We start from the raw sequence: 13,447 nt of genomic DNA, 5'->3' as shown, positions 1-13,447 counted from the left end.
CACTTCTCCTTTCACCCCCACCCATAGCCAGGTCCCCTGGCCTTCTTCCCTAGGTCAGTCTATTGCTTGTATAGTATAATACGTAAGCCCATGTACAGGGTACTATTATAAAATCACCCAACTGACTGCTCAAACCAGGGGGCCATCTTGGGTTCTGATTCACTTCCTTACCCTCCAACACCAATTCATGAGCAAATGTCATCATTTTTACTTTCAAATTAACTCTTGAATTAGTCTGCTTGTCATCAATTCCATTCCCCACACCCAAATGCAAGCAAATGCAAGCTGGCACTGTTTCCTATCAACACCAAGGTTACAAACTACCCTCCGCTGCTACAAGTCTGGCCCCTTGAAGAACTAGTCTCCACACAAAAGCAAGAAGCTCAGAATGGCTTCCCTTTTATTGGTCAGTAGGCATGCACTCTGGAGAAGGCAATGGCACCCCACTCCAGTACTCTTGCCTGGAAAATCCCATGGACAGAGGAGCCTGGTGGGCTGCAGTCCATGGGGACGCTAGGAGTCGGACGCGACTGAGTGACTTCACTTTCACTTTTCACTTTCATGCATTGGAGGAGGAAATGGCAACCCACTCCAGTGTTCTTGCCTGGAGAATCCCATGGACAGAGGAGCCTGGTGGGCTGCCGTCTATGGGGTTGCACAGAGTCGGACACGACTGAAGCGACTTAGCAGCAGCAGCAGCAGTAGGCATGCACCCTCTGTTACTGGGAATACAATAAAAATTGTCAGTGTGATCTGCCAGGTCCAGCATGAAGTCTACCTGTCCTCTCTATCTACCTATGCTCACTGACACACACCCCCTCTGCCTCCCTATCCAAGCTCAGGCTGTGCCCCATACATCCTGGCATCTGATAGTTCCTAAAACATGACCTAAGCTTCCCTGTGCTCAGACCTTGGAAGCTACTGCTTCTTCTGCCTGCAATACTCTTCCCTGGCTTTTTGTCTTGTTTGTTTGTTTGTTTCCTTTCTGTTGTGACAAGTTGTTGTTCAGTCACTAAGTCATGTTCAACTCTTTGTTACCCCAAGAACTGCAGCACTCTAGGTTTCCCTGTCCTCTGCTATCTCTCCAAGTTTGCTCAAATTCATGTCCATTGAGTCAGTGATGCTATCTAACTATCTCATCTTCTGCCGCCCCCTTCTCCTTTTGCCTTTAATCTTTCCCAGCATCAGGGTCTTTTCCAATGAATTGGCTCTTCGCATCAGGTACCCAAAGTAAATTACAAACATGTAACAAACATTGGTGTACCTACCACTGAAAATTAATGACTTAACATTTTGCCTGTTAAAATGAATTTGAGCAAACTCTAGGAGATAGTGGAGGATAGACAAGCCTAGGGTGATACAGTCCATGGGGTCACAAAGAGTCAGACCTGACTTAGTGACACAACAACAATAACATTTTGCCATTTTCCCTCAGATGTTAACCTCAAAAGAATGGAACAATACAAAGCCCCTTTTGTTCTTCTTCCCCACCTCTTCTTTCTGACCCAGCCCCGACTTTGTGAAGGCACTCACACCTTGGTCTTCCCCATCACCCTCCTGTGTTTCAGCAAAGCCAGGGGTGGCTGAATTTTGGCCAAGGAGGCAGGAGGGCAGGTTTCCTGGACGCTGTGCTTCATTTTCCCCCAGATTCCATACTGGGCAGACTGAGGCCTTTCCAGAGACCACTTTCCTCTGTATCCTGCTCTCAAGGGTTTGCCTTAGACAGCAGGACCTGAGGAGCCAGGCTTTCTGAATTTCCAATCCAGCACCAAGGCAGGAAAAAAAACTGTGTTCTTGCTTGTTCAGTCCCCATCATCTGTCATCTGTTTATCTCACATATGGGTCTGTTCAAAATGAAAACCAATATCACATCACACACACATACATACAAACAAAAACTATGTAAATGCCTCCACTCCCTCCTCACCAAAAAGGAAAAAAAGAACTTTTCCTTCTTTATCTAATCATGTTTTGGTTAGTGTATTATTTGACTATAATTATATGTGTTTATGGTTCTCCCTAGTTGCTCAGCTGGTAAAGAATCCGCCGGCAATGTGGAAGACCTGGGTTTGATCCCTGGGTTGGGACGATCCCCTGGAGAAGGGAAAGGCTACCCACTCCAGTATTCTGGCCTGGACAATTCCATGGACTGTATAGTACACGGGGTTGTAGAGTCGGACATGACTGAGCGACTTTCACATATATGTGTTTATAATCAGTGCTATGGAAAATGTACTTAGACAAGGGTGAGTCTCCATCAGACGCGACTCAGAACTGACCTGTTTCTTCTCTCTGCTCGTAGGTTGTGGCATGTATACCCTCCTGTCGTCTGTCACAGCTGCTGTCAGTGGCTTCCTGGTGGGGTATGAACTTGGGATCATCTCTGGGGCTCTTCTGCAAATAAGAACCTTGTTAGTCCTGACCTGCCATGAGCAGGAAATGGTGGTGAGCTCCCTGCTTATCGGGGCCCTCCTGGCCTCTCTAATCGGAGGAGTCCTGATTGACAGGTACGGGAGAAGGGCCGCCATCATTTTGTCCTCCTGCCTTCTCGGACTTGGAAGCCTGGTCTTGATTATCAGTTTATCTTACACCACTCTTATAGGGGGGCGCATTGCTATTGGAGTTTTTATTTCACTCTCCTCCACCGCCACTTGTGTCTACATCGCAGAAATTGCTCCCCAACACAGAAGAGGCCTTCTCGTGTCACTGAATGAACTGATGATTGTCATTGGCATTCTTTTTGCCTACATTTCAAATTATGCATTTGCCAACATTTCCCATGGCTGGAAATACATGTTCGGCCTTGTTATTCCCTTGGGAGTTTTGCAAGCCATTGCAATGTACTTTCTTCCTCCAAGTCCTCGATTTCTGGTGATGAAGGGACATGAGGAAGCTGCTAGTAAGGTTCTTGGAAAGCTGAGAGCTATCTCGGATACAACGGAGGAACTCACTGTGATAAAGTCTTCCCTGAAAGATGAATATCAGTACAGTTTTTGGGATCTGTTTCGTTCAAAAGACAACATGAGGACCCGAATCATTATAGGTTTAACGCTGGTGTTTTTTGTACAGATCACTGGCCAGCCAAACATATTATTCTATGCATCTACTGTTTTGAAGTCCGTTGGCTTCCAAAGCAATGAGGCAGCTAGCCTTGCCTCCACCGGGGTTGGGGTCGTCAAGGTCATCAGCACCATCCCAGCCACCCTTCTCGTAGACCAGGTTGGGAGCAAAACCTTCCTGTGTATCGGTTCCTCTGTGATGGCAGCTTCATTGGTGACCATGGGCATCGTGAATCTCAACATCCACATGAACTTCACCAGTATCTGCAGAAACCATAGTCCTATCAACCAGTCCTTGGATGAGTCTGTATTTTATGGACCAGGTAACTTGTCAGCCAGCAATGGCACTCTTAGAGAATCCTTTAAAGGGATGACTTTCCACAGCAGAAGCTCACTGAGGCCCACAAGAAATGACATAAATGGGAGAGGAGAAACGACCCTGGCATCCTTACCAAATGCTGGACTAAGCCAAACTGAATACCAGATCGTCACAGACTCTGCAGATGTCCCCACGTTTTTGAAATGGCTTTCTTTAGCCAGCTTGCTTGTTTACGTTGCTGCCTTTTCAATTGGTCTAGGACCAAGTAAGTATTTTAGTTTTTATTCCTTCCCTCTCTTGCCTTATGAATGTTACCAATTACTTTTGACCAGTCAGAACATCCTACTGCTATAATACTTCATACATGGAAATACTAGAAGCAAGCCAGGAATAGTATTGGCCACCTCATGTTTCTGGTAATGAGGAAAATACACCTGTCTTATATCTGCTTTGTGTAATGTGCAGGGCTAGTATCCAACCAATGAGGAGCTTCTCGTTATCTGTCACATGAAGATGCTTTACTATTAATTAATTGGGAAGGAATCAGACCTCAAAAGATATGTTGCTCAAGAGAATATATTGTTTTATGAGGTCTAAGTTTACTGGGACATTTTCTTCTGTATAATTCTCTAGTTTCTTTGAAGATGGAAGAAAAAAATTGTGTTTAGATTTTTTCAAAGACACAATAATGGATTCATTCCAGTAATAAAGAAGAAGGGAGTTAAGAAGGCATTATTTGGGGAAGGATGATATTTGATCATTAGAATAACCTCCCAAGACTATACTCTGTTAAATGGGTGAATGGGAGTCCATGTATTCCCATTGAAAACAGTGCAGTCTACAGGGAGGTAGCTACAAGACTGTTTTATTTGATATAGTTGGTCTTTTGCAATGACAAAGCTTAATTACTTCTCTTGAGCAAACTTTATCTAGAGTTTGCTAGCATAGGTTGGTTGTTGCAGTTCTTTAATCTTTTAGCTTCTCATCCAAACTCTAAACCTCTCTGTAGAGAAGTTGTGAAAGCTCTTTTTTTTTTTTTTTTTTTGCACCTCATTGGAAAATGATGGGCTTAAAAATCAAGGGCAGTCTTTCACTACCACCTTTTGCTTCCATCTGCATCTCTCTCTCTCTCCCTTCTCATTCTTCTCCACCCCTCTTTCTTTCTTCCTCCTTTCTTTCCTCATTTACAGAGTTGATATTGAAATGTTTATTTACAATGATCAAGGAGCAGATATACTTGTTCCAAAACAGGAAAGTGCTGGAAGCTCAGGAATAATAAGAAGATGTAGGCTGTGTTGAAGGAGAAGGAATTTCATGAACACATGCAGCTGCCAGACACTGGATAGTATTTCTGGAAAAGGGCTTGACCTAGTGAGCCACTGTTAGCTCTTCATTGAAATAATGTAGATTGAGTGACTAATTGTTTTAATAGCCAGGAACTATGCTCAATGATAGGGAAACAGTAATGAGCAAGACAGATATTGTCCTGTCTTCAAGGAGGTTTTGGTTGAATGGGTTGAGCTATGCTCCCTGTGTCTGCTTCATTCTGTTCAGCAATCAGCAGCTTTGGCCTGCTTAATCTGAGTTCATTAATGTCTGGACTTGCACATGGCCAATGTGACTTTCCTTCAATTCTCTGCTTCCTCATCTTTTAGCTTCTACTCCTACTTCTTTGTGAGATCAGTCTCTAGATATTGATTCATTCAGATTCCAGAGAAGGAATCTGATCTACACTGCTCTTTGCTATGCCGAGTCATAACTGGTTGTTCTGGTATAAGCAGCGATGGCTAGATTGGATTGCATGATCTAAAGCATTGATGTCCTGAAGCTGGCCCTTTCTTTTGCAATATGGGTAGGCAGATTTTCCCATAAAGGACTGTGCTTGGGAAGATAGAGGAAACACTACAGTACCATCAACCCCTGATCTCTCTGACAGATTCCTGGACCCTGGTACTGCTTCTTAAGGCTGAAAATGATGAATACCATTAACGAACAGTTTCCTGGAAACAAGTTTCTACCATTATTTCAGGATTCAATTACTTGGGTGTGTACCTGTGAGACGCTTGTTTTAATCAGCTTGGGTCGCCATGGCTTAGAGAACAAACATTAATTTCTCACAGTCTGGAGGCTGGGAAGTTCAAGATCAAGGAGTTAGGGGATTCAGTTCTTGGCAGCTCCCTCTTCCTGTGTTGTAAAGGCAGACTTCTTGCTGTGTTGGAGAGAGACAGAGAGAGAAGTAGCTGTATCTTTTGTATCTCTTATTATAAGGGTACTAATTCCATCATGGAAACTTCACCCTTATGATCTAATTACTTTCCAAAGGTCCCATTTCAAATATCATCACAATGGGGTTTAGGGTTTCAATATATGAATTTTGGGGAGCCATAAAATGCAGCAATAACAATGCTTACATGTCAACTCTGATACATACAGTTAATGAAATAAATGAGTAAGCACCTTTCTAAAATTATTTTCAGAAACTCATTAAAGTCTACCAAAAGAGCAAGATATGAGTGCTAGCTTTTACCAAGGAACAACTTAGCCTTGTCTATGGACCTTTCTATATCAATAAGTACAATAATCTTTGCTCACTTGATAAACTTGAGGTGGTGTTTATTGCTCCATTGATTTCCTTTGCTGGCATCTTTTTTTTTCCCTCTGTGCTTAGTCGCTCAGTCAAGTCTGACTATTTGCGACCCCATGGACTTTTTAACCTGTCAGCTTCTTCTGTCCATGGTGATTCTCTAGGCAGGAATACTGGAGTGAGTTGCCATGCCCTCCTCCAGGGGATCTGCCCAACCCAGGGATCTAACTCAGGTCTCCCGCATTGCAAGCAGATTTTTACTGTCTGAGCCACCAGGGAAGCCCTTTTTCACCTATAAATTTATCATAAAACTAAAAATATTTCCTTTTTTGCATCAGTTTTCTTGATCCAGTCTTTTGAAATATCACAGATCAACTAAGAATCTAAGAAAAGAATGCCTTTTTTTTGTTTGTTTGTTTTCATTCAGAGAATCTCTCAGATTGGAAGAGATTAATACATGCTACATATTATAATATGAGAAACATTGATTTTAAACTTCCAGAGCCAACCTGTTCATTATAAGAATCTTCCTGAGCACATGCTACACTTCTTCTCTTTAGTTTTTGGATAACTTTGTAAAGTGCAGTAATTCTTCAGTTACACATATATCATTTGATACATTACTGTATTAGAGCAAGAGTTTCCCTTTTAGGCAGTTCAGTCTGATTTTGGCAGAAATTATTGGAGGCTGTTTATTATTTACCTTCTGCTGCTGCTAAATCACTTCAGTCGTGTCCGACTCTATGCGACCCCAGAGACGGCAGCCCACCAGGCTCCCCCGTCCCTGGGATTCTCCAGGCAAGAACACTGGAGTGGGTTGCCATTTCCTTCTCCAATGCATGAAAGTGAAAAGTGAAAGAGAAGTCGCTCAGTCGTGTCCGACTCTTAGTGACCCCATGGACTGCGGCCTACGAGGCTCCTCCATCCATGGGATTTTCCAGGCAAGAGTGCTGGAGTGGGGTGCCATTGCCTTCTCTGATTTACCTTCTAGAATTCCTCAAATATTATTCTATACTAATTTTAAATATATATATATATATAATTTAAACTTTAGAGTCAACTAATATTATGTCAAACACTGCTCAAGGAATTTTTTACATGTTTTGGAGGTTTTCCACAAGCCTGGGAAGAAAAACATTCACCAGATTTTATAAATGAAGACACTGAATCTCAGAGATGTTAAGTGACTTGCTCACATGAAAACATATCTTGTTTATGAAATGGACAAGACAAACAGACAGAACTGTATTGGTCCTGATGGTAACCATTAATTGCTAGTTCAGTCCTCTCCTTGAAGATGTATTCAGCTCAGTTCAGTTCAGTTGCTCAGTCATGTCTGACTCTTTGCAACCCCATGAATTGCAGCACACCAGGCCTCCCTGTCCATCACCAACTCCTGGAGTTCACCCAAACTCATGTCCATCGAGTCGGTGATGCCATCCAGCCATCTCATCTTCTGTTGTCCCCTTCTCCTCCTTCCCCCAATCCCTCCCAGCATCAGGGTCTTTTCCAATGAGTCAACTCTTTGCATCAGGTGGCCAAAGTACTGGAGTTTCAGCCTCAGCATCATTCCTTCCAATGAACACCCAGGACTGATCTCCTTTAGGATGGACTGGTTGGATCTCCTTGCAGTCCAAGGGACTCTCAAGAGTCTTCTCCAACACCATAGTTCAAAAGCATCAATTCTTTGGCACTCAGCTTTCTTCACAGTCCAATTCTCACATCCATACATGACCACTAGAAAAACCATAGCCTTGACTAGATGGACCTTTGTTGGCAAAGTAATGTCTCTGCTTTTGAATATGCTATCTAGGTTGGTCATAACTTTCCTTCCAAGGAATAAGCATCCTTTAATTTCATGGCTTCAATCACCATCTGCAGTGAATTTTGAGCCCCCAAAAATAAAGTCTGACACTATTTCCACTGTTTCCCCATCTATTTCCCATGAAGTGATGGGACCAGATGCCAGAAGATGTATTAGAAATAGGAATAAATGAAACTTGTGTATTATTGTGTATGCATGAAGTCATTAAATGAGCCACTGCATTTTATGCAAGATAGAGGTAGTCTCTTTTTCTGAAGCTTTGTTAGGTAAGTGAGCATGTACATTTTTTATAAGATTGAACTATGGGCTAAAAGAGAAGGAAAATAATGATGAAATGCAGAAGGTTTTGACATGCATTTACCTGAATAACTAAAGAATTAAGATATGTTTAGCATGTATATTGGTTGAAATTCAAGCTCAGCTCCAACAAAGACCAAAATAAAAGTAGCTTAAACAAGATAGGTGTTTCTTTCTTTCTCAGTTAACAGCTGGACCTGGGTAGTTCTGGGCATTATGGAGGTTTCCAGCTTAGTCACCAGTAGCCAATAGTGTGCTTAAACCTCATGGTAGCCTGAACTTTGATATTGGTTTCCGGTCTATCATGAGGCCTATTTAGAAATATTAAAATGCATTTAAAAATTTTATCATTCTTTTCTGATAGCTGATGATCCTTTGAGAATAAGTGAAATGCACAAGTACAGTCAATTAAAGGGAGGCTTGCTAGACAAAGGCCTGGTGAGAAGACACTGTGAGAAATTCTATAAGAAAAGGTAGAACCACTATGAGTGATATGAGATAAGGAATTTTCTGCAGGGATTAGACATCACATAATTGTGGGAGCTGCTGAGAAAGCACAGATCTGGAAGGGACAGTTAGAGGAAAGACAGAAGATCACTCATCAGGGCCTCAGAGGAAAGCTGGTGGAGTCTGGGAAGCCTGTGCCCTCTGCATCTGGGTGCTGCCTGAAGTTTCTGCAGGTCAGCAGGGCAGGTGGGAGGAAAAGCTGGACTTGGAACAGGGGCAGCAAAGACCAGAAACCCTGCTAGGACAAGCAGGAATCCCTAAGGAGAAATGGGAACCCACATTTGTCTCTCACCACGTCAATTCTGATAATGCAGGCCACCTGCAGAAAACCAGTGTCCTTTTTCACAGAGCCCTCCCATGTGCCTGGCCTGGTACTTGAAGTTGAAGGAGGAGATCTGGGTGTACTGGCTGCTCCTCCATGCCAACAAGGACAACCAGCATATCACAACAACTTATACATCCTGCACTGATGTCCAGGGCGCCAACCCCCAAGCACAGGGCTCAGTGTCACTTTGGCCTTCCAAGTCTCAGGCAAATTTCTCTTTCAGCCAACCCTCACCCAGAACTACATGGGGAAAGGAATTCTGGGAAATGTAGTTCCGGCTTAGCTAAATTGGCACAGGACAAAATTGTCAGGTGATAAACTCGACTAAGAGAATAAATATGAATCTGGAAAGAAATATTTCAGAGGGTCAAAGGCTCTGTATTCTGTCTTCTGTGTAGACATTTATTTCTTTTAATTAAACATTACTTGTTAAAATATATGACTAGCTTCCATTCCATCTAGTTCTAAAAAAGAGGTTAGGTCATTTCATTATTGTCTCTTGGCTTTTGTTTCTTTAGCTATAAAACCAAAGGCACTCTTTTGCTAATGCATGATAAAAGCTTTCATATTTATTTTCTCAGGAATGTTAATTGTCTCCCTTGAGCTGACGATCGTCACGTATCTTGAGTTCCATCACCTCACATGACTTCTTGTTCCTTTTTTCCCAATGAGTGCTGGACTTTTCCATTTTGATGCTTCACTGTCAGCTGAACACAAAGAAGCTGTTGCTGAATTCTTATTCCCTTTATGCCAAGAAGACTTGTCTTTGTTTTCCATGGAATAGTCTCTCTGCCAGTCACTTAGTTCTAATGCTCTGGGACCATTTCCCGATGGAGTCAATGATCAAAAGTTCTTGGATTTTCCCTCAAAATGAACTCCTCTGTTCATATTGTCCTTCCCTTTTCTGCCATCCTCATCTATTCTTTATGGTCTCATCCTGAGATTACTGGGAAGCCCTTCCTGTGGTTCTTTCCCCTTCCAGCCTTTTCTACATACATACATCCACCATACCAGTGTTCCCTAAACAACCATGTTCCTCATGTCACCACAGCTCACAAATCTACCATGACTTCCCACTTTCTTCCATATCAGAAAAGTCAAATCATTTTCAAGATGAAAAGAAGACTAGAAATGCTCCACTCTACACTTTCCTTTTATAAAAAAGAAACAAGAAATTCTGAGAGATTGAGATCACAGAGATTTAGGACTAGATCTCTGGGTATCTGTCTGAAGCCTAATTCCATTCTTTCTCCTATGATATCACACATCCTGGAAGGAAAGGAAGTGTGATTTTCAAGGCCCTCCATGATCCACCCAACTCCATCAGGGTGTCTGCATGACTCCAAGGGAACCATTTACATCATAGTCTATAGATTTTTCTTCCAGGGCTATCATTCATATAGAAATACATTTAGATTCTTGAGGATACAAAGAGTTGTGACATGAGGCAATACTTTGCTCTCTGTGCATTTTTATCTTCCACTGCTCCATACCCAGGTCAGGAGACAGAAAGCACTTGTTGTGACCTCTTTTCCTTCTGCATCTAGTCGACCCAAATCCCTCCTATCTTGAGAGCTCAGTGAAAGTCTTATCTCCTCTATGAATTCACTCCATTTCTTCAAGGTCTTTTTTCATATGAACCACCAGTTATTTCTAGTGTAGAGTAGTTCAGTTCTGGGCTACAAAGAGCCTGAATTTGCAATCAGAAAACTTGAGTTCTAATCTCAGTTCTTCTGCCTACTGGTTATGTCATTTTGAGTCATTTATTTTCTCTGAAGCTGTTTCTAAATCTATGAACTAGGCATAATAATACCTGTCCTACATCACAGAGTATAGGTGAGTATCAAGGGAGCCAGTGCATAGTGTTTTGGATCCTGTAGTGTACGATGTAAATGAAAGTTACCACGTGATAACAACTTAGTCCTTAATGAAACAGTGTATTGCCTTTGAGTGTTTACTGGTTTATTAATCAGAATGTGGTTACTGGATTGTAAGCTCTTGGAGGGAAGACATGACATCTCATATTTTTTCTTTCTATCCCTTGAAGTCATGCTGAGTGCTAAGTTGCTCAGTCTTGTCTGACTCTTTGTGCCAAGAGTAGTCCACCAGCCTCCCTGTCCATGGGATTCTCCAGACAAGAATACTGAACTGGGTTGCCATGCCCTCCTTCCGGGGATTTTCCCAAGCCAGACTCAAACCTACATCTCCTTTGTCTCCTGATTGGCAGGCAGGTTCTTTACCATTAGCACCACTTGTTTGCAAATGATGCCGGGGTATGTTCATGTTTCTAAGGAGGAGACCAAAAGAACTTTAAAACAAAGATGAATATACAGGAAAAGTCTCGGACTGTGTTTCTTTATCTGTGTCAAGCTATATCTAGTTGGTAGGATAAGTACTAACAAAGCTAGGGTCACTAGGTTGCCACAGAAAAGCCTGTATGTCCTGAAACTATCAAGTTTTTGCAGAACAATCCATCACTTTGCAATCACACACCTCAATTTGGGACTCAAACCCACAGTCTTCTAATCTCACTCCTTTGGGTGGGACTCCAATCCAGCTGCACTTCAGTTGGTACTTGAACCCACAATTTCTGGCTTAAGAGGGGCCTTGAACCCACAGTCTCCCAGCTGAAACCACACACCTGGTCACAGGACTTAATGGACCTCAGGTTATTTATGTCTTGCTGCAGAAAAAAATTCAGCAAGAGGCATAGTGACAGGCAAAAAGTAGGTTTATTAATATAGGACACTTGTGAAGGATATAAGAGGGCGGGCAAGAGGAATCTGCTCTGAAAAGTAAATAGGAAAGCAGGTTTATTTAGGGAGAAACATATTCCACAGAGTTCAGGCCATCTCAGAAGGCGAGAGGCCCCAAAATATGGGGGGTCGCACAGAGTCAGACACGACTGAAGTGACTTAGCAGCAGCAGCAGCAGTTTGTATGAGCTGGATAATTTCATAGGCTAATAAGTGGGAGAATTATTCCAACTATTTTGGAGAAGGGGACTGAGATTTCCAGGAACTGAGCCACTGCCCACTCTGACCTTTTATGGTTAGCCTCAGAACTGTCATGGTGTCTGTGGGTGTGTCATTTTGCACATGCTAATATATTATAATGAGCATATAATGAGGCTAAGGTTCACTGAAAGTCAGTCTTCTGCCATTTTGGGCCTAATCTGTTCTAACCAGCCTTTATCATACCCTCAATGGCCTTGTCATTCTTTTAAAGGTTGTGCCCTGCCCCCTTCCCTCCCGTCTCAATTTGGGCATGAGTTCTAAAAATCTTTTTCTGTTGTGGCCTCTAAGAAAAGATGCAGGAGAGTTAGCAGTGCTCAGAAACAAGTAGTTGGAAGCACTTAGGGCATTTGTCAAGTCATAAAGAGTTATTTGGGAATTTCAGACACAAAGTATCTAAAATAGTACCAGATTTTTTTTTTTTTTGACATCTCTGCTTTTTACTCTCACATGGAGAAGAGTCTTTCAGAGCATTTCTTAGAACAAAAGCAAAGCTAATGAGATGAGAATCTCAGGTTTGAAGGAGGTTTGCATTTAGGAAAGGGAAATAACCCATTATCTCCTGATTTCTTCCACTTGTGATTGCTGTTTCAAGCACTAATTCAGATATTCACACCTGAGGCTAAAAGGCAAGCAGTAGGGGACAGAATGTGGTGGTGGTTTAGTTACTCAGTCTTGTTGAACTCTTGTGACCCCATTGATTGTAGCCTGCCAGGCTCCTCTGTCCTTGGGATTCCCCAGGCAAGAATACTGGAGTGGGTTGCCATTTCTTTCTCCAAGGGATCTTCCCAACCCAAGGATCAAACCCGATGATCCCCTGGAGAAAGAAATGCCAACCCAACCAGTCCATCCTAAAGGACACCAGTCCTGGGTGTTCATTGGAAGGAATGATGCTGAGGCTGAAACTCCAAGTACCTCATGCAAAGAGTCGACTCATTGGAAAAGACCCTGATACTGGGAGGGATTGGGGGCAGGAGGAGAAGGGGACGACAGAGGATGAGATGGCTGGATGGCATCACCGATTCAATGGACATGAGTTTGGGTGAACTCTGGGAGTTGGTGATGGGTAGGGAGGCCTGCGATTCATGGGGTCGCAAAGAGTCGGACACGACTGAGAGACTGAACTGAACTGAACTGAACTTTACTGCTGAGCCACCAGAGAAGCTCGAATACATTCCCTTTAAGGAAAACAAGCAGTTAATTCACACTGATGGCTTGAGACTATCAATACTGCTAGAGTTTTTAGAAGAGATCTGAATAATTCTCCTTTTTTTCTTGCTGAGTTAGTCATTTATGTCCATGTTCATATTGTATTTAATTTTTTCTTTTCCAAAGAAACTATGCCATAAGAATTCCAATTCAATAACCAAAATTGTATTCTAGAGTATTGGCACAAATGATTTGAAATTTAAAGAATATTTTTATTAAGAGCAAATTTTCATGCCAGATCATGAATGCATCGTAAAACTTATTAACCTGATGCGATTATTGCTCAGGTATTTCATTTAAAGAGTTTAT

At 42.4% G+C, this 13,447-nt stretch overlaps 1 protein-coding gene across 3 annotated transcripts in view; it reads left to right on the top strand.

Annotated features, from left to right (window-relative positions):
• SLC2A12 (solute carrier family 2 member 12) overlaps positions 1–13,447 on the top strand; it is a 72,262-nt gene that overhangs the window by 28,669 nt on the left and 30,146 nt on the right. For all 3 annotated transcript variants that reach the window (XM_055535679.1, XM_055535680.1, XM_055535681.1), the window contains one exon: positions 2,303–3,643. In XM_055535679.1, coding sequence (XP_055391654.1) covers positions 2,303–3,643 — 1,341 coding nt within the window. The remainder of the gene's footprint in view (positions 1–2,302; positions 3,644–13,447) is intronic.

This window comes from Bubalus kerabau, chromosome 9, assembly GCF_029407905.1.
Source record: "Bubalus kerabau isolate K-KA32 ecotype Philippines breed swamp buffalo chromosome 9, PCC_UOA_SB_1v2, whole genome shotgun sequence".
Taxonomy (NCBI): domain Eukaryota; kingdom Metazoa; phylum Chordata; class Mammalia; order Artiodactyla; family Bovidae; genus Bubalus; species Bubalus kerabau.
This window is presented reverse-complemented; position numbering and strand designations above follow the sequence as displayed.